Source organism: Amblyomma maculatum, chromosome 1, assembly GCF_055883805.1.
Source record: "Amblyomma maculatum isolate TAMU_Amacu chromosome 1, ASM5588380v1, whole genome shotgun sequence".
NCBI lineage: Eukaryota > Metazoa > Arthropoda > Arachnida > Ixodida > Ixodidae > Amblyomma > Amblyomma maculatum.
Window position 1 is genome coordinate 87,693,197 of NC_139344.1, and position 22,316 is coordinate 87,715,512.

The window sequence follows — 22,316 nt, forward strand, 5'->3', positions numbered from 1 at the left end:
CATACGGAATTTGCAAAGCTGCGCCGTCCTTCAAAAATACGAAGAACCATGATCGTGGACACGAAAAATGCTCGCGCAGGTACTTGAGGGAGAATTGCGCAGTGCTCTGGCCACAATCTGTTCCTCATCATGTTCTGCACCACAATCGTATCCCAAACTATTACATACTTGGTTTTGCGTTCTCAATATCGATTGTATGCACTGGAGTGAAAAAAGCAATGCGAAAGATGCCCATTTGTGTTATTGCATTGAAAAGTACCCAGCGGCTTGCTTTACAATTATTTCATGTAAGAATAGGACAACGTAAATAATCCCGGGTAGTTGTAAAGTTTCGATTCGAGCCGCTTATAATTCGTTTTTGCCACTGAAAAGATTGTCACAACTTAACGGTACAAAAAGCAGTCCGGCCGTATCTCGAAAAGGCCAGTAAGTTTTACGAATGCTTGTACTAAAACAATGTACTTGCATCTCTATTTGTGCACTTTGTCTGCATCTGAATTTCTTCCCCGTAAATGTCTCTAAGTTCGAAGTGTCTGTAAAGAATTTTTTTCTATAACCTAGGCAACCCAACCTAGGCGGCCTTGTACAACGCCGCTCACTGTGGTACTGTTAACTGTAAGCACATACGAACAAATGAGCAATCCAGTGAACGTTCCCTAATACATAATGCGCACACGTTAGCACTTGTGCCTGATGACATCGGCGACGTTCTGTCGCCGGTGTCATCAGCCACTCACCGCTTCGGCGGCACTCACCTCACGAAGGGGTCGCAGCAGTTGACCGATCCGCAGACGCGCGAGGGCAAATTGCGCGCCTTGATGACGCGGAGCTCGAGGCTCTCGCGGGGGTCCTCGTACTGCAGCGAGAACCAGATGCGGCCGCGGTGGCTCTCCGGGAAGGTGCGCTCCTCACCGTCGTCGGCGCCGTCTGCCGCCGTCACCCGGTACAGCTCGGGGTTGAGGCCGCCCAGCAACGAGGTGGCTGCGCCGGAAAGCGAGGGAGACAGTCACACTCGGCGTCGCCACATCCGCGTCACACCTGCTGGCGTTGCAGGAATGCGAAACTATAGCTCTGCTCTGCCCGGGCAGCCCAGGATAGACTTCAGCCCTACAGTTCTCGGAGGTGGGAACAAAGGGTGAATTGCGGTTCTGTTTCGGAAAAAGTCGCCTGCTTTCGTGAAAGTTGGGAATTTGTTGCAATAAATAAATAAATAAATAAATAAATAAATAAATAAATAAATAAATAAATAAATAAATAAATAAATAAATAAATAAATAAATAAATAAATAAATAAACGACCTTTCGTACAGCGAATGGTCGGAGAAAGTGACATAGTCCAGACGCGGAATTCTCTAGTAGCTTGGCCTGAAACCTGAGTGGCATCTTTGTTAACTTCGCCTTGTACCCGTAGCACGTGCTACGTGAGTGTTTTCTTTAGAAAGTCCAAATTTGAAAAAAAGAAAAAAAAAAGTTAACTGACTTTAGATTAATTTTAGCCTTGCGTCTATACACTGGGTGCTACGGCGGACACCATCAAAGAAGCAGAAGGCTTCAATTAGTTTGCTAATTACTAACTCTTTTTGAAAAATACCGACCCTTTAGAGTTCAGGACTTGTACACTCACGCGCTCTTGTCTGCTTATAATAAAGCTGTTCAAGGCTGACTAGATGTATTTCTAACCATTGCACATCTTGAACATACCACAACATATCCTTTTCGTCACCAATCTCCTTGGCTTGTTCGCTTTTCCCGCACAAAATACGGCAAACAGAGAATTCAGTATGCATTGCCAACAGCTTTAAATTACGACTCATTAAATATTGACATTACTACGTTAACAAAAAAAGACTTGACAAGCCTGTTTTTATGAAAGATAGGGAACATTTTTGTTTACAAGCATGTAGGTTTTCTTTTTTTTTCTTTTCCTGTCACGCGCTACCACGCTATTTTTCTTTTCGGTCATTTTAACTTGTATTTTTGAGCTTTTTTAGTACGCATTTTATGTGTTTCATCTTATTAATTTCAGTATTCATTACTCTTGCACCTTATGTAGAGCGCAGTGTATAAAAATGCTTGTCACCTTCAATAATATTGTAGGAGCTAACTTTTCATTTTTATAATTTTTATTAAAAGTGTGTTATGAGCATTTTAATTTTGCATTCAAATACCACTGCGATTTTTCATTTTTTGCATGCCCATATGCTCTTGTACTGGTACGTGATGTATATATTTCTTTTGTTCCTAACGTAATACGTTTTCGCTGCTGATGGTCAAGCTGCAAGGACGCAGCTTTTTCTCCGGCCACCGTTTTCGCCTTGCAAAGTCGCGAAATAAAGATACTTTGATTGAAAATACTTTGATTACTTTAAAAAAATTTCATTGTAGAGTTCACGATGTATGTGTGCAATTGAAGCTCATCCTCGAAATAGTATAGCCACGAAAAAATATTTATTAAAAAATTGCAGCGGGCGTTGCATGGCCCAGAAAAGTGATCCTGCTAGGCGGTTTCACACAATAACACAGCTCCTGCAGCGCGTCCGGCGGAGATCGCTTTACCAATGCGCGCTTTGTGGCCGAACTGCAAGCCCAGTGACTGCACGCATTGGATACCGAAGCGGCGGTTATCAGAGAGGCGCGGTAAAAACGAAATTAACATCGAACCGTCGTGAGCCCGACCGGCTCTCAGGTGATGCCAGCTGAGTGACGAAACCTCTGGGTGTGTGAACCTGCCTATAAGGGTGACATCTGTGGGTCTTGCAACGCGCGCTACAATTTTTTAAAAATGAAATTTGTTTGCGCAGTTATACTATTTGGAGGACGGGGTACAATTCTGCGAATACAACATAACCCCTAAAATGAACATTTCAAAAGTTAATTACCGCAATTAGTCAATTAGCGAACTAATTGAAGCAGTCTGCCTTTCACCTGCTGTCCGCCGTAGCCCCCAATATAGCCCCAGGGTAAAAATGAATCGAAAGCCAGTTAACTTAAATGTTTGGACCCCCCTCTCCCCCCCCCCCCCCTAAAAAAGAAAAAAAAACAGCAACTTTATACCTTGGCTATGACGGGGATAACGGTAACAAAGGTTTCGTTCGCGACCTCTCTCATGTCGGCTGAAAGCAAAGCGAACCACTCCTATCGCATTCCATATGGGTGCACGGTGTGAACAAGGGCAACTTCATACTCGTCATCAGTTCCGAAGAATAATTTCTGCGTCGCTTGATAGAAATGTACAGTTAAGTTCGCACATCCCTTCCAGCAGGGGCGGTGGTGTTAACCTCTTGAGTCTCAAGGAATGCAGTTGCTAAGGTCCTCTTTTCTTGGCGAAACTACTTATTGCATTCCGTGTCTTCGCCTGAGTGCCCCAAACACTTCAAAGCTACAGATTAATCACCCGAGCAAAGGCCTCCAAACACGTAGGAGCTTTTTCGTGCAAAACTCAATATTAATGACCATATATGACAACGTTGCGACACTACACCGGGCAGACAAGGAGTTCATTACACATCCAGAATAGTGAACTACGACCTTGCCCTGGAAGAAGAATACTTTACTTTGAGGATATGCCGCCTTCTATTTTACTTTATATATAATTGTGCCACTGTACATCATTTTATAGATTTAGGTGTGGCGCGGCAAACGAAATGGCGAGTTAGGCAGAACGAGTTCTCAACTTATTTTTATTTTTCGGTACCTTTCAGTCTCTGTTTGTGTTGCTAGGAAAAAATATAGCGAAATATACAGTAAGAATTTAGAAAATGGCATTTTCTTTAAGAGGTGCACTCGGAAATAGCGAATAAGTCGCACTTCTCATGATACCGGCGCAACTCATATCCCGCCTGTTTCCGACGCAGGAACACATCCATCTTAATACCATCATAAAGAGTGGACAGAAGAACCGAAAAAAAAAAAGAAAAAAAAAGTCATACGTGACGATGAAGGAGCGCCAGATGAGAGATGAAACATTATTGTTGATTTTTCAGCTTTCACTTTTAGCGCAGTGGACATAAACTGATTTATCCAGAATTTCGTACCGGTAGAAAGATTCACTTTATTGCACTCGACAATGTAATGAAGCCTTATTTTTTTATTTTACATATGACCTTGACTACATTGGTTTTGTAAACGTAGTTGTCATCTAACTATGACAAGGTGGATTTTAACGTGCATGTTTTTAATAACCTAAGCGTTTCAGCAAACACTGACAGTTCACTGAGCACAAAAGTTTTGCAAACCTGCTAACAACCAAATGTAGTCCACTTTCTCCTTAATTTTTTTTTATCGCACAAGAGACGATTTTACGAAGGTGACAATGGTAATCACTCAGCATCAATAGCAGCAAGCTTAAACTAAATCGCAGTTCTGAAATTACCATATTCTAGATATATTTAGATTGTGACTTATCTGTGGGATATAAGATACTGTTATGCACATGTTGACAGAAATGCCCTTGGATGCCGACGCGTGGGAAAAGTTTATTTTTAAAGTTTTTTTCTTGCGCTTGCAACGAGTATTTAAATCAGAAAAACCAAACGTCAGCGTTTTTTGAAAAATGTTTGGGAAGCAACTGTGTACTTAAACCGCGTGTAAAGATACCTTTTATGATCATGTTGATAAAACTTCTAAGCTTTCAATGCGTAGGAAATTTTCACTCCTGCAGTTTTTTTTCTGCGCTCACAATAAATGATGAAAACGTTGTATAGAAAATCAACGGTATATTGCATATTTCATAAATTGTGAAGGAACAATGAAATATTGTAGGGTACTTTATGAACGCATCTATAATAATTCTCGAAGCATTCAATGCGTACAAAAATATTTGCGTCTAAAGTTTATCCTCCTCTCACAAGCTCGCAACAAATGAGTCTGATGGCCATAGAATGCCAATGCGGCCTGTTTGTGAAAATTATTAGCAAAAACCAAGAAACCTTCCGTGAGAAGATCTGAGGGGGGGGGGGGGGGGGGGGGGAGTATATTAATTGTTTTCGTGATGTTAAACAATACGAGAAAAAAATACGTAAAAAAAAAAGGAGATTTTGTTTCCTAGAAAAATTGCAGATGTATGGGTATGAAGTTACAAGTGCACAAAATTCGGCTCATATCTTACAAAAATAACAAATATAGGTTTAAAGACAGCTTCCCTCTTATATACTGAGAATGCCGCAGGTCACATTGCATTGCAAGTGCAGCTAACGAAAGCCACGTGCGAGCCAGAAAATGATTACTTGTTTTTCTACCATTCCTAGTTTGAGCGCCGATCACATTATATATGTAATCGCTCCTCGGCTTGTTTTCCTCTATTTTTATTATTTGTACCGCTGGACTGAATGCATGGTTTCGTAATGAATGAGATGAAACCCGAACAGATAGCAACGGTGGCGTAGCAGACAGCGCACAATTACTCTCCACGTGCGGTAGCACACGCCGAAAGACGCAAAACGCGAATTAATTTTCTCAACCTTTCGACCCCGGTTTCAATTAGTCTGGATTAGATGTTGTAAGCGAACGTATTGTTTAAGGAGGAGGAAAACGTTTATCTGTTAGTCCTCTAACGCTAGCTGTTTCCAATATCGCATTTACCCTGAGATTTCCTTTTGTTTCGCGCGATTCACTTGAAACAAATTGCGGGCCAACGCGCTGTACGCGCACGTGTCTAAAACGCAGACCGTCGCATATCTGTATGGTTATGAGGTGAGAGGCAGAAAGCAGAGTGTAGAAAGAATAATCAGCCACAGCAGGCGCGGCGCTCTCGAAGCCAGTCGCCCACAGGCCCGACGACTACCGAACAGCGCGGGCGAGCGAGGGGCAGCTGGTTTGCGTTAGCCAGCCAATTTGCAGCGCGTATACGTAGGCGCCATCAATTCTCCTTTCCGGGATCTTTATTTTGCAATCGTACTGTTTTCCCCTGCTCCAGCTTCGGGCGAGCGGGCGAGCACAACTTTCTCCCAGCAGTGAAGATATAGCACCCGGCGCCGATGCTAAATTAACTACTAGCATTCATTATGAATAACGAAGTAAGGTTTGATGCCCCCCCCCCCCCCCCCATTTTCTTTTTACTTTAGCGTGCGCAAGTCAGCACGCAACTGAAAAGCCCACTTTTTAGGTGTGGGACTCAATCTAACGATAGCCACTCGCATGCTCTGGCTTGATAGTGCTTTGTATTAGTCTGTCGTAATGAATAAAGCAGCGGGGTCAAATACAGCGCGCGATATAACTTGTAAACTTTATTAGACGACCCGTTCGACTGAGCTTGTAACGTGTTACAAGGGTGACAATAATAACTGCCTTTTTTTTTTTTTTCAAATTTCTATTTTCAGAAATGCGAAACACCTGCTCCGATACTACCTGGGAAATTTTCACCGCACGGGTAAAAAATTGCCGCAGTGTGAAATATTGCCGATGGCTTATGCAATAAGCTTGCACTCGCCACTTCCACTGTCACACCGTTTTCCCTCGCCAGCATTTGCTCGAAGTGCGTTAATTCTACGTAGCCTCTCAGCGGGCCATGAAAAAAGGAAAGAGGGGAGGACAAAACGTTGTTTACACAAGAAAGCGCGCTTTTAGTAATCCGCCTTAACGTATGGCTCAAGATAAACATCGTGTTGAGCAAAACAAAATTCGAAAATTTATGAGCGTGCATTTGTGCGGATATACCACGCGTGAGCCGTCGCCTCCATTCCCTCCCTAGAAAAACAAAAGCTCAGATATGAAAGCAAAGCATAGCATCCTATTGCAAGGTTTACTCAGCGTCATATGCTCGGAGGGTAGTGACGCGGATGTGGAAGTCATTAACAAGCCCCGCTTTCCCCGACTGCGATTTAGGGGAGAAAAAAAAAAAAGCGTTAAAAGGTTCGACATTTTCACAAGCAAACACGGCTGTGCGCAGCACAAGCACCGCTTAAAGAAAATAAGAGACGTGTACTTGGAAACCTAAGAGCATAACAACAAAAGCAAAAGAAAGCGAGGAATCACGGCACAAAAGTGTCCTTGACACTTGTCTCTGTAACCAAGAGGCAGCGCACTTAATGAAAATGCATTCGTGTGTACGAGCGAATATGAGAGCGCGTGTAATGTACGAGCAGCGGTAGATTCGAGGCTAATGCGTTTTCCTGCTGAGGGGGAGGTAACCAGTTCGCACCCGCATTCTGCGGCTGTGTTTTGACGGAGCCAATAGGAGCGAAAAAAAAAAAATAAAAAAGAAACGCTAGTGGGCCGGGCTTTTCTGTTGAAAGTAAGGAAGCCACACGGTCTCGAAACTGATCCCTAGCCGAAGTCTAACTAGGACATGCCTCAAAGTCCCCTGCGAAGATTTATAGCCCGTCAAAACAAGCTCAAGTAATGAGAATACACGCATTTTTGATGACGGCAGAGATCTAAAGAGCAAAATCTGCCTACTGCGCCTCGGCGGAGGTGCAGATAAGCAGACTAGAGTTAAGGAGCAACATAAGGGATCAAATGTTAACACACAAGTTCGCTGCTCTTTTCCCAACTACATGCTTCCTCTCCGAGCCAGTTAAGTTGTTTCGCTTCTCCCTTTGTGTCCTTTGTCCGTAGAAGTAAGTCGACATATAAAACTCAGTGTCGGAACACGAAATATTTCTAATGATTTTTAAAATTTCCTTCTTACAGCCTTATCGTGAGTAACAATCGCGTCGTACAAGAAACATCAGGGGCTTTTCTTCTCCTAAGTATATATATACAGTGAAACCATTTCTCGTTATTAAATATTAAATAGATTGTCAAACTTATCATTGCTAAATATCGTTGTTTTAATTGGGTCAGGAAGAAAAATGACAAACTGTAGATTTATTAACGACAGGTAGGTAGCTTACAACGTTGATTTCGTTGCATGGAAAAAATCCGTATAAGCCAGCTTTGAGTCGATGACGGCTTATTTCACTCACATCTCTAGGCAAGCGGCCTAACTACTGCTTACACGCTTGTGAAGCACCTTTAGGAAAAGTGAAATCCCGGAAGGAGTCTATCGTTTGTAAGTGCACTTTGTATAGGCTCCTGTTCGTCACCGCTGTCAGCGCAGGTCACAGCTGAGAAGATCATCTCGTCGGTGAAATCTTCATGATCACGAGTGCATCGCGAAAGTGCAAAAATTCTACAAGACTCGACAAGCCACCGTAATCATTACACTAGTGGGAGCTTTGTGTTCCTTCGCATCACTGGTATTTCGAACAAAGGTCGCTTCGCAGAACTAATTCTTCAACGGAAATCAGATGAGCTTGCAGGACAAAGGGAGGAGTGACGGTAGAAAGGGAAAAGAAAACCGTGCTCTCATGGCGCGTCCACCATCAGCGACTGACGGAGTTACATATGGGGCGTATTGCCTGTCTAACGATGCATCGACACGAGCATCCTGCAGCGTTTTCTACGAGAAGCACACCCTCAGAAACGTTAGTAAGGAGACCGGGTATTCTCCATCTTTTCTCCACCGCTGCGCCACCGTGGCATGCGCCACCTCGTGCACAAGTCTGTGTGCGTATTCACGAGCAGTTTTCAGTTTCATAGCATAGGATCGATCCTTCAGTCGGCTTTGCCAGCTCCCTATGAGCACTCTTTAACATTGTGAGCGTCGTTTGGCTGATGTGGTAGTAGCGGTTCCGTTTCATTTTCTGTCTCTCTGGTTGACTTGCTTTAGTTTCAAAGTTAGGCTCTCAGAGACCAGATTTAATTATTATAGCCGACAATGCGCCATGACAGGATCGTTATAAGCGACCGGATTATTTTCACATAGAAAACATGGGAAAGATGACGTTACACCGGTAATCTCTTGTTATATCCGATACATTGTTCTGATCGGCATTGCTATAAATAGGTTTGACTATATATACATATATGAGAGAAGCCAGCAGTCAGCGAGGCAAACGAAAATTTATGGCATGTTTTTTTCTTTCTTTTGCTTCTGGCATAAATTAGTACTGTAATCATTTTTAATGAGTGGAATATTATTAAATATGAAGGAGAATAAAGCCCAACCTGCTGCTGGTGGGGTCCGAGCCACCTGCAACCTCTGAATGTTTGGAACCGTTGCTGTTACTAAAACACACACACACACACACACGCACACACACACACACACACGCGCACACACACACACACACACACACACACACACACACACACACACACACACACACACACACACACACACACACACACACACACACACACACACACACACACACACACACACACACACACACACACACACACACACACACACACACACACACACACACGCGCGCGCACACACGCACACACATGCACACACACACACGCACGCATGCACGCGAAACGTACTACTGCTAGCAAGAACAAGCCACGCAGAGGGTCGAAGATGTGGTAATTGCCTTCCAGACGAAGCGATGCCACGAAGCCAGACTAGCATAATAGAAAAAAAATCAGTGGCGCATATCATAGGAAGTTGTAAGGAGGACGTAGCAAGCCTCAGGAAGCAGCAATATTTCCAGCGAAATGTAGCCATCGCAGCGCGCAGACGACATCTGGCTACCGAGCACCTAATGGAAAACACAGGTGGCATGGCTGTTTGCAGCTCCGTGTAGTTTGGAGTACACACAGCGGATATAAATACAGTCGCTCCGGGCTTAATTTGAAATGGATGAAGGCGAGCGAAAATGGCGAACGCAACGGGGTCCCAGGAGAAGGTGGCATGACATCGTGTCAGTAATCTCATTATACGGATAGTATCAGGAGCTTGAACAAGGATGTTTCACGAGCACAGTGCTGTGGGAATATAAGGGCAAGAAAAGGGCAGAAAACAGCTGTTGTTCGTTTGCGGAGAACCAGGGGAGAAACAAAAGAAATTCGAAATATTTGAATAGTTTCGCCTTTACCAGTGAGTTCATAACCGGAGCACACACGCGGAGTTCTGAAAGGGGCGTGCAAACAGCAGTAAAACAAGCGTGCGCGCGTGTTATTCGAAGTAATATATAAGAAGACGACGTCGCTGGTTATTGAATGGGATCCGTCCGTTCCAAAGCGCGAGCACTTCCTCGTTTTTATGCAGGAAATTCAAATTACCGCGTTTTAAATCACCAGTTCCGCCGAGAACGTCTTGCTTCTAATAACGTTAGCACCCTACAATTGTCACTCTAAGCGCGCTGCGAGGGGAGCAGAGCGCCCCTGATGCTGGAATGTTATTTTTCTCTCGGCTGTCACCGGTAGCTATCGCGTGCTGGATACTGTCTTCAATAATAATAAAATACTTTGCAACGCGCAGATTCATCGATAGCTGCTGAAGTATATTTATTATTAGTTCGCAGTATATTGAGGTAAATAACTCGAGGTCGGCATGAATGTCTGCCCAGCTATATAGCACTATTTTCAGTTTTCTATTCATACACGTTCTTTGCTTTGAGCTCCTCTCCAGTACGTCCAGGCGCGCGGCGCAACCGTCGCCTCTGTGTGGTGTGTTTCGCAGCCTTCGCCATATCTACGGAATGGGGCTGCATTCCTTTGCCCTTGTCATGCTGTCTTTATTCCTCCATTGAAAACCACCCTCCGGCCACACATTGTTATGCTTTCGCTTTACCTTCCGTTTTCCAGGATACTATATGCTTCCTATTGTTTTGATGGCAACCGAATTCCGGTTACGCATTCCTCCGCTCTCGTATAGTTAGTCTCTTTTTCCGTGGTAACCACTGTCGGAGTGGTTACCACGCATATTTCGAAGCGAACAGTGCAACGGAGCCGGCTAAAAAGAGAATACTATTGGTTTCAGCGTTGTCTTGCAAGACGGTTGAAGTGCCAGCTGGCATAGTAGCCCCACGCGCGCCAAACGAATTGGCATACAACCGCTCACAACTTCCGAGCAAAGACGTTAGCACGCTTCTTGTTGCTATTCGCCGAATAGCAGGCAACTATAGCTTCGGCACGCCCCTTGACCGCATGCTAAGGGATCGCATTGAGTGATGCGTAAGGTCTGTTTCACTGAAAGAAACGTTAGCAAGAAAAGATCTAACGTTGGCAAGGCTCTTCTCATGATCGCGTTACTTGGAGTCAAACAGGACAGAAGACCATTACCAGCGACACTAATCGCTTGGAAGGACATCTTTAAATGGGTTGTAAATATTGGAACTATTTAATAAAAAACAAAAACAAAATAACACTTGTACGTTTCTACGGTGATCAAATTGAGCTTCTAGATTTCTTTAAAAGAACGCGGCATAGTTGTTGTGCAGTAAGTATAGTACATCATTTTTTAGCGGCCTTTCTTGCTCTTGTAAACCCGGCGGAATCTTCCAGAACGCGATGGGCTTGCGTGCGGGAAGGTGGCGGTTCAGCGGTGTCTTCGCTGTATCGTCACACGGATTAAGGAAGCGTATCGTCACGTCTTCTTGCCATTTGGAAGCGCCACACAACATGAACGTAGTTTATAATGTGTCAGACGTAGGCGCACGTCGTTGTGTTGGTTGCGGTAAAGCTTATCGTGCAAAGCTTCTTGGACAGTGTTGCGTCAGCACTTCTCCGGGGAGACGTTCCGTCGCGGCAAGTGGCGGCATGCACTGCTCGAACTGCGTCTGAATGCGCCGCTTTGGAGTTTCAATTCGGAAGGTGGCCAAGCAAGCATTTAAATTCCTTTCTGGGCACGGGTGGCATTCTGAACAGCCTTCCTGAAGTTAGCTTAGCTACTCATTTCGGTTACTGCATCGCATTAACCAGCATTAACTGCATGAATTAGCTCGAGGAGGTGTTATTGACGGGTAGACGCGTGGACCATATAGTTTTACGTGATTGATAGTTTTACGTGAAAGTATGTCCAAAAGAAGTGTTGTTGATAAATGACTCTGCCGAGACGGCCGTGACGTCTCTCTCGAGCCTCTGCGAGCCCAGCAGCATGCTGTGAATTCCTCGTTGGCGTTCCTCAATTCTCGTTTTTGTTGAGTTTTGTAATGAATTGATAGAATGCACTGGCTCCTTTTGCGCTTCATAGCACTTTTTATTATAGTGCTCGAATAGAACTTTAAATTAAACACACGAGTTGTAAGTGAATTGTCAACATGAAACAGTAATATAAAAATTCATTAGCGTTTCTTGAAATGTCCACTTTCCTTATATTGCGCTTATTCATGAGCTTAGAGAAGTAATTATTATCGGCTTGATGAATGCGTACTATGCGTGAGATGTACTGGTAGAGGCAAGACTCGGTCAGTGAGTCTACTCGGTTGTCACCTCAGATGTTATGCAATGTGGCACCTATTTGTTTCAGTTGTTTCTAATGCATCATGCACCTTCCTGTATTAGCCGCCGTTCTGGCACCAGGAACATCTCCATCCTCGAAAGAAGTACCAGCTGCTTCAACAGCGCATCCAGAAACTTCAGCAGTCCGAACAACGATGTCGCCAGAGGACCTTGGCCGAAATAATAAATGATATAAGCACATATGCATCGTCATCAGCCGCTGCACTAGTTTAATTTCAGCAGCGTTAAACGCTGTGGTTGCCTTTGCAGCAGCTACAACAAACATTTGCCCTGGAACTTCACTTTCATCCCAAAACGGATAATTTGGACAGTTTTTCATCTCAATAAAAGGCAGGACACTGCAGCTCTGCTTGAAGGTGTGTTGCCTTGAAAATAGGTTTTTCCTTAAATATTTGAACTAGTAAAAAGCAAGCAGCTTCGTCTTCAGCACCTGGGCCTGCATGCACTATAATGTTTGATGAGATGTATATTTAGAAAAATCCTGCAACACACCTTCCGATAGGTTTGAAGGGCTTGTGGAATACCGTGGCATGCAGGGGTGTAATCTTTGCGATGATGCTTGGTGTTCATGGCTAGAGGCATTGGAACATCATGGGAACAGCTTCTTGCTTATTTTTCGTGCGTGTGAATGCCTTTTTAAGGCTTTTATTGAGAGACTTGTGTCTCTAGACAATATCGGTCAAGCCCGTTGTTTGTTACATCCTTGATGAAAAACTAGAACAGTCTTGGCAGTGCGCAGCGGTGCTGTATATGATGAAATGTTTTCCTTCTTCACACGAGTTAGGCTTCATTAGTTTGGGAGGCAAAGAAAAGCCAAAGCTTGTTGCGTGGCTGTTCATGCAGCACACAGGCACAACGGCTAAGTACGTAAGTCTATTCAGATGTCCGACGTTTTATTGCGGTTGTTAGTGAAGAGTTGTTTTGTGGCATGCATATATTTAAGTTGCGTCATATTTGGGTTGATGGGAGTCTTACTGCCTTGGCATGATGTGTGAAAGTTGACTGCTATTTGTAAACAGATCATTCCATCAAATACAATACGCTTTCATGTAATAGCGTGTTTGTACAGAGTGCTGTCATTAATTGTTGTGGAGACTCCCGTGCGCTCGTTTCCATGCGGGAGCTCTCCTTTACTTTTGTCCCCTAATTCTGTGGGCACATAGCTGCGCACAATTTATCTTGTAAATAACTGTACACACGAAAAACGATGTGTTAACAGTACACGCTTTGTTATGGGTCTTTTTCATCTTAAGCTTGGCCGCACTGCGACATACTACTTTGTGTTATTTTTGGAGCTGTATATTCCTTCTTGTTTTAAGGCCATCTGTTCCGTTTACTGCCCCATGTTGCTGCTTGATCACGTCCGAGAGCTGACATTAAACGAATGTTGCTTCTTCGATACTCCATTTTGCCTTTGTGTTTTTCGTGGTGTGCAAGCCCTACGGCGCATTTGTCACTCATCATGCCAGTGCATGCCTGAAAAATGAATGTGGATGTAACTAGCGGTGCAAAGCTGCATGCTTTTACACCACTCGCATAGAAAGGAAAGGCCATCGACGACGGAGACTGAACGATGCTTGGACAAGTCGGCTAAGAATAGACCCTGTTCAACACCAAGAGTTGCCTTAAATTGGCTGTCGTATGTTCTACAAAACTAACTTTCTACAACAGTTACGGGGTTAATGTTTTGTCGACTTGGCCGAGCATCGTTCAGTCTTCGTCGTCGTTGGCCCTGTCATTAGTGTCTACGAAAAAAAAAAAATCGGAATCCGCGACAAACATACGTCACTGTGACGTCATGCTTGTTTGTTAGTTTTTTTATTAGCACTATTATTTAGAACCAGTCTCAGGAGGCGTGGTGGTGCAAAGAAACTCATGCCTCACTCAGTCGGACCCCATGGGATCTAAGCAAGTTTCGCTACCATGGAATCTACCTTGACGTTGGAAGAGGCCGAAACATTGGGTACATTCAATTATCAGTCCCGGGGCCCTATTCTCGACACACATGACCACCGTTCGGCGCCATTTTGTTTCTTTGATTGGTTATCAGAACAGTCACGTGTTTCAAATTTGTGGCGCGAAATTTCGGCGTGTTGAAACGGCTGTTTGCGGTGACGCAAAAATGACGTGAGCGTGAAAACGGATTTTTAACAGCGGTATTCATGATGTCTGGATGGTATTTGTAAGTAATTGTGGAGGGAAAACATAGGTATAGATGATAGACTATAGATGATAGAAAGGGAAGCACTTACGCTTGTATTACGAATGGGCTGAAATGAACTGCCAACTGTCAAGAGCCGCCTCCTAGAATCTGATTGGCTGACGTTGTATGGAGGGAATTACGTCATTCATAAACATTTCATGATGACGTTAAAATGACGTTTCATTACGTAAAGATGTTCTTCCATTGCTGTAAATTACCAAAGTTGGGCGCCGCATTTCGAACCCCTTGAGGCGGCCGCGAAATAAACATGGCGAATTCGACGTGCAGTCCAGGCGGCTGTTAGCTCACTGCAGTTTGGTAGATAGTTTGATGGGTTGTGAAGTAAGCTGACACATCTTGTTGTAATTGCATAAAGCACTCAAACGACGTTATAAGGAAACATTTCAGCTGCGTCATCGTTTAGAGTATTAATAATGAAGACATAGATTTACAGCCGCACGAGGGTTGTACCTACCCTCCCGTTGCAAATGATTTGCTCTTATAGAGAAACCATCCATCCGCGCCGTCATTGCCAAGCGCAGCAATGCGGCCCGCTAACTCAAGCGGTTCACCTGCGCGAGACGAGGAATTTCAGAGAGCAAGCGAAGGGAGAGTTGGGCGAGTTGTAGGTTGTTCATGACGGTTTCGTGGGCGCTCTTCAACACAGGGACAAAGAGAAGAAGAGAAATAAAAGCGCCAGTAACGTGTTTTCTTCACTTTGTCTTTGTGTTAAACAGCTCCCGCCAAACCATCGTGAACTTCAGAGAGCACCGCGATGCTTTCTAATTATCTCTCTGGTCGGTTCGTGAGTACAACCTGTGGGGTCATATGGTTCGGTGGCTGTGTAGTAATTTCGCGCGACAGGCAGCGAGGGATCACCAAAGACTGTCTTAAACATCGGCCCTAAACACTGCCTTTTTTGCCTTGCACTATGCACTCACTACAATGTTAATAAATTAAGCAGCCTTTCCCGATGGGAAAAACAAGCAAAAATACTCACAGCTTCTATTTCAATAAAGGAATGTATGTTCCATGTACATGGAACATGTTTGCTTGCCACATGTGATGTGTTTCATATATTAACCTTTGTTTTAATATGCATGCGGGCTCACCATTTGCTTATATTTTAGAAAAAAAAAAGTACTCTGAAGCACGTTATGACGGCACGCTCTAATCATATGATGTAGCTGAGTGACATTTTGTATTGACTGCTTTTTTTAATACAGCATGAAAATAATCTCCCTCTATTGATTTGCATTTTACCGTTTCGACAGTAAGGAATACGCGCGCACGGAGCGACCCTAGCTTCATACCACGATTTCCTAAGTCATCTTTCGCTTTCTTTCCTTATTCTGCGTTTATCCCCCTGTGCACGTGTACGGTAGCCTGGGCATTGCCTAATTAACCTTCCTGCTATTCCGTTCTTCTGATTCTTTTCATTTCTCGGCCGTCTTTTGCGTTTCGCGGGAGCCTTTCGCACGCCAACGCATGAAAATTTAACCGACTAGATGTAAGGCCCAGCGTATGCCTTCCACTTCGTGTACGTGTGCGAGACTCTCTTTCTCTCTCTCTGTCTCCCTCCATCTCTCTCTCTGCCCTGCTTTCCACGCTCTAAACTACTCATGCCGACACAATATCTTAGAAACTTAAACAGACTTGATGACCCGACGGTAGCTGGTCAAAACGCGGCTTTTCGAAAAAGGTCGGTAGCATAGCCAGTACCTAAAAGTAATTGATACTTTGAGACTGCGAGCGTTGTCCTCAGTCATGGAGAATGCCGGCTGCGCCGGCGCCTCTTCGTCAGTGCTGGAGCTACTTTGGAAATCTGTGGATTCCTTCTGTTTACGACCAAGTCCTTAAACGTTTTAGTTCCTGCAATGATAAGCCGTTGATAAATGAACGTGAGAGGTCATCAGCGCTTATGAACAGCAATGCTACTTCCCGCTCCCATTTTGCACCATTGCGAATATTCCGTTGCCGTTCTTGTCTTCAGCAGAAACTCGCGCAGCCTTTCCGTGCGTAGCTGGTGCCGAATGTTCGACCGCAAGTATGTCATGACACACTGGTACCGCAACGCCACAGCATACTTCACTCGCCTCCCTGCAACCCGAGGCTTCCGAATCACGGAGCATCGTCGTTTTTCATACATGGCGCCAATATTATAGTAGCAGACGACAGCGCGCTTTTTCTGTCACTTTATTTCTCTTTTTCTTCAGAATGCGTAACCCAATTGTGTGTTTACGTAACCTGGCATCGTTCTACTGCACACGTCACGCGTACGTCACAATTCGAACAAAATGGCAAATTGTCGAGAATATAGGGCCCCCAGACTATCCAGGACTACTTGCTGACAGCTGGGCGTTCGATTTTCCTCGGACAGCCCAGAAGCTCCACCCACCAGTAAAGCTCCTGGGCCGGCGGCCATTTTGGAGTTAGACCCCGAGCGCATTCTGAGTAGTTTTCGTGTTCCTGCGTACGATATCATGCGCTAAACAATGACACGATCTCTCTAAACAGCTGTAAGACGTTTGACTGCTGGGTCTTCGCTTTTAGTCTTGAATTTCACTCCAACGGAAGCGTCCAGAGTCCCGAGCACGGATTGCTTTTTCGTGCTGCCCAGTTCTTCCCTGTTTTGCGATCTTTTCAGCGCGCAGTTTCTGAAAGCATCGCAAACGAACCGCTTTGTGCTGGAGCAGCTAACGCTTGTTGTAAATGCTTTTGAAAACGATTTCTGCTTTCGAGCGCAGTGAGCTAGACCTTTGGAAAAACTGAGCAGCGACGGCAAGAAAACCTGCCAAACTGAGGTCTGCAAAACGCTTCCATTCAGGGATTTCACACTCCGTTCGCGAAGAGCACTGATTTATTCGCGCCTCTGTTACCTATCTTTAGTATTATACCGCTGTCACACAGGCATTTCGAAGGCCCTCGAACCGACTTCCTATTGACTCGAAGGCCTTCGAAAGCTGCCACACGGGCGTTTTCAATGGCCATTGAGTCGATAGTCTATCGAGTCAACGGAACAGCTCAGAGCTCTATCGAGATCTCGAAGGCCTTCGAACGTCGCGCAAGGTTGCTAGCGTTGACCCGAGGAGCGTCTCGCACACACGTGCACAGCGCGTTTACGATACAAAAACGTGAACAAGCGTTATTATTTTATATCTTTAATTTACGCGGTAAAATATTAATACCCGTAATGATTTTAAAATAGTGTCGCTCTTTTTTTAGGCGTATTATTTATGTACTCTCTACTACTGTAGCATGCGCCGCCGAGAAAAACAAACACAATGAAAAGCACAGTCGTTGAATGCCAACGCGTTAAAAAAGAAAAATAAAGTTGTCCTTGAATAACAACTAAACACCTGCAGTTACTAAAAAAAGCTAACAGTTATATTTTATTTTGCATTTATAGAGATATTTTAGTTCTTTAAGCAAAACCAAAAGCAACGATAGTGGCGCCATAAAAGTTTGGCGCCAAACACCAGAACTATTTCAATAGCCTTCCAGTTTTGCCGTGTAGCAGCGGCACAACTCCTTCGAGTTCGATCGCGATTGAAAATCTCGAAGGCTATCAACTCAATCGCCTTTGAAAATGACTGTGTGACTGGGGTATTAGACGTACGCCAAAAGATAAACGTGCGCGGGGCGCCACTGCGAAAGAACTGAGTCGTGGCGAGTGATGGTTGGCATCGTCTGCTAAGAATGGCAAGAGCAAACGTTGGAGGGAGCTCGCAAGGTCATGTGACCCTCACACTGCTTCCTGTCAGAGCGGAAGCCGAGACCTGTCAGCAAGTATAGTCCGAGACTGGAAAATCGAGTGTACCCATTGGCATAATCTACCGAAGCCGCAGAAAACGATGCTGAACGTATGACGCCACAAATCGGTGTCTTTACTTAAGCTGGCAGTTTCCCCGCCGCAGTCGGTTCAAGATTCAGGTGTTCCTTCATTTTGTGCCGCAGCAGCATGGTAGATGCGGTAGCGGTAAGCATGACGACAGCAGCTGTAGTTGGATCAGGACATTATGTTATCGCAGTGGTCGCCGGGGTCATCTCGCAAAGATATGTCGCAGCGCCGGCAATAAAGGCCGCGTCAAGCAAGTAATGAAGGGAAAAGCTTTGGCTTGCGACGAAGCCGTGACTGAGGGCGATAGTGAAGGGGCGAATTTATGGATAAAGATTTCTGCACAAAAATGCCCTCTCGGGCCTCCGATATGGCGCACTTTCATTTGGGATGGTGTGCAACTTTCATATGGAAGTGGATACTGGGTCTCCTGTCTGGGTCATTCCTCGGGATGTTTTAGACAAGCATCGCGAGCAGTCGCCGGTGCTTAAGCCTTCGCGTGTCCAGAAGGTATGATGTTGCCAGAAGGTATGATGTTGGTGCGGTTTTCTCAGCACCAAATAAATTGTCAAAAATATGTAGCATAGTTAAGAAGAAAGCAGCGAAAAAGGTGCGGGAAAAGACACGTGTCGGGTTAAGCATGACTATACCTATGCTCCAGGTAAAGTAAGCATGATATATAAAATTCCGTTACCTTATGATAAAGTGTATGTGGTATTGTGATCGGAAGAGCGGCGGAGACCGCCTGGCTATGAGCTCCCAATATCGGCGCCGGTGAGACGCCACTGCACCTGGCACCGGCCGGCCAAAAGCTTGTTCGTCACGCGGCGCAGGGGTCCAGACAACACTTCAATGACCGGTACAAAGGAGCGGAAACGACCAAATTTCGGTCCCTTCAAGTGTCGAGCCTCGCTAGGGAGAGCAGGCGGGCATTCTTTCCTTTCTTCCCGTGGTGAGCCACGGGGACAGCTTTCGGCTAAGTGGTCTCGCTGAATGCAGCCCGGCGACGAGGGGACCGATGTCTCAGCCCAGGTGCAATCCTGCACGGAGACAAGCGGCTGACGTCATCTACGCCATCTAGACGGCCACCTCCTCACCCTCAAGCCAGAACCTGTCAGAGGGGCGTGTCAACGATTGCAAGCAGTGTTGGTGCGTGTGTGTGAGAGTGCGGGAAAGTGAGGTGACAGAGACACTTCCTCATAAACTGACCTGCCTTTCATCTAGAGAACACAGGGATTCCACCCTGCAAAAAGGGACAAGTGTGTGTCGGGGGTCGTAGAACGGAGACTGCTGCTCTGGTCAGTCTCCCACGAAAAACGCTTCCATGTAAATTGTGTGCATAAAAGTTGTCCCATCTCACTTCAAAGTCCGGTTTCCTGCACCTCGTCCTTGTACCTGCTCCGACAACCAGCCGGGTCCACTACACGCAACCTGGTTCACGACAGTGGGTAAAACGGGCAGGTGTATTAATGTTCGATTAAGATTACGAGAGATCACTACATATTGGTAGGGGGCGTAATTTGATTGCGCATTGCAAGGCGTGCTAAGGCTGTCAACCTTTTCTTCCACAGACAGATATTTTGGATGCCCATCCGGCGCATATCAGCCGGAAAATCATTGGGGCCAGGCATATCATGCGATTAGGCGAAGAATGCTTCAGTGACCCATCCATCGCTTTAACAGATAATGAGGTTAGAGTTCTTGAACATGGCATGTGTACTGGGTTGGTATTGGTGTTTGGTATTGACTTGGTGTTTGGTATTTGATTAGTGTGTGGCTTGGTGTGGCTTGGCTTGTGATTTATTCTGTGTTTTCTTGAATAAACTTCAGTTGCGAGTCAGCACTCGTCCTGTTTGCTTCTTTGATCTTCGTCCTCGTCTTTAGCGCTGTTTATTCATTGTCACCGGACCTGTTTGAACTCTTTCTTCTAGTTTCCTCCTACTCCCCGCTCCCTTTTCACCATGCCTGATGGCAAACTCCTCGAATGAAAAAAAAAAAAAAAATCTAGCTCAGATGTCTCTTCTATTAGGCTGAAGAATGACAAATGCAAATTTTGGCAGCTAGCCGTCAACTATCTCGGCCATCGAATAGACAGAGGGCCTTCATCCGACCGAGAAGATTTAAAAGGCTGCTTTTGAAGCACCTCGCCCAAACAACGGCGGTGAGATGCGCTCCTTTGTGCGGATGCTGACATTTTATTTCAAATTTTTGCCAAAGATGTGTGTGCGGCCTCCACACCCCCATTCAATTGACCGCAAACGCAGAAAAAATGGGTGCGGATTCATGTCGATTTTGCTGAACCAATAGCAGGCAAGTGGATTCTAGTGGCAGTGGATGGACACGAAGTGGATTGAAGCCGAGCCAATCACACATGCCACAACTGTTCGCACGATCAGCTGCCTGAGCCTTATGTTCAGCGGATTTGGCGTCCCACGAACCATTGTAAATGATAACGGCACGCATTTCTTTAGCAAGGACTTCACTATAATGCACCTGCAGCCGAACAGCCTCTTTTCATCAGAAGTCTAATGAAGCGACAGAAAGAGCAGTCCGTACAATTAAGAATGAACTTCGGAAAATGGCGTAGGGAAATTTAGAAGACAACCTTCTCAAGTTGTTGTTCAACTACAGGAGCACTCCCCAGAAGACGGGGAAATCACCGTGGTGCCAATTACGGTCTCGCTAAGACACATGTTTTCCTCCAGCTGTTGCAGAGTCGCCGCAGAAGTCTGATAACCAGATGGTCCCCTCGGAAACCAGCTTGTATGTACGAAACTACGGTGTAGGAGAAAAGTTGACGCCGGGACACGTGCAGTCGACGTCGGGATCTCGCATGGTGGCTATACAAACTCCCAATTCCTTGGTCAGACGCCTTGTTGACCAAGTACGCCTTCGGCACCAATCGCAGTCACCAATCTCATCTAGTTTACAAGCTTCACGAGATACTAATCAATCTGTGCACCAATCATCACTTCCATCAGAAACAGGGTCCGAAGTTCAAGAGGTCGTTACCGCAAGTCCCCACGACAATCAGATGCCAACAGTGCCGCAGTCTTCACTAGCAAAAGTGGCAACCACGGAACAAGTGCTGCGACGCTCTACCAGGCAACCCAAATCAGAGCAGCGATTCCGTTTTGAATAGGATAGAAGTTTTGCGAACAGCGCATCTGCCAGGCTGAACCCTCTTTCCCACGCCGATGGCTCGATAGCAATTCTACTCTGCTCTCCCACTGAACCCCCTTACCACCTTTCGCTAAATACTGGCCTGTTCATTCCCGCCCAGCCGTGTCTGCGTCTGCTTGGCTAAGGCTGGGCGCTGGCGGTACAACAAATTTTCATCTTCTTCCTTCAACATACACCAATTTCGCTCTACTATACTTTTATTCAAAGCCATGCATGTTGCTAACTACATATAATCGTCGCGAAACCAATCGCACTACACATTTATCACCTGCTCAAATTATTCAAAATTAACGTGTAATAACTATAATTGTTTGTCATTTTACGCGAAATGTACCATAATTACTCTGTAAGCACAATATATTTGAAAACTCGAATTCCATTAAATATCCCCTCGGGATATTGCTATACCAATTTCAGAGTATTAAATTCCTGTTTTCCTTACGAATACGTCGCAACCTAACCTTAAAAAATAGACTCGGTTTGCGGTGAATAACCGCTTATTATATAAACCAAAATCTAAAGCGTAATTAAAGAAAGCGTTAGAACTGTGAAATAACCTCTTGGTTTCAGTAATCTACCCTAACTGCGCTTATTTAAAGATATCCTGCGCTCTTTCATTCCCTTTCTTTATTGTTTTATTGGTACCTTTATTGCCCTTTCGTTTGCTTTCACATTTTATTCATATAACCTATGTTAAGTTTTCCGTCTATCGCCGTTTTCTAAAAGAGTGCGTCTGCTGTTTCTTTCTTTTATAGTTCCTATAAGAACTGACAAGAGGTCTTCTCAGTAGTATTTGGCTCTGGAACTTATTTTTGTATTTCAGTAAGCAATGTAGAACTTTTTTTAGAATAAAGTTAA

The 22,316-nt window shown here is 44.9% G+C and overlaps 1 protein-coding gene across 1 annotated transcript in view; it reads right to left on the minus strand.

Moving 5' to 3' along the window:
- The window catches only part of LOC146203097 (synaptotagmin-15-like), a 319,979-nt gene that overhangs the window by 94,616 nt on the left and 203,047 nt on the right, over positions 1-22,316 (minus strand). Inside the window, exon 4 of the mRNA XM_084588526.1 lies at positions 756-981. Coding sequence (XP_084444652.1) covers positions 756-981 — 226 coding nt within the window. The remainder of the gene's footprint in view (positions 1-755; positions 982-22,316) is intronic.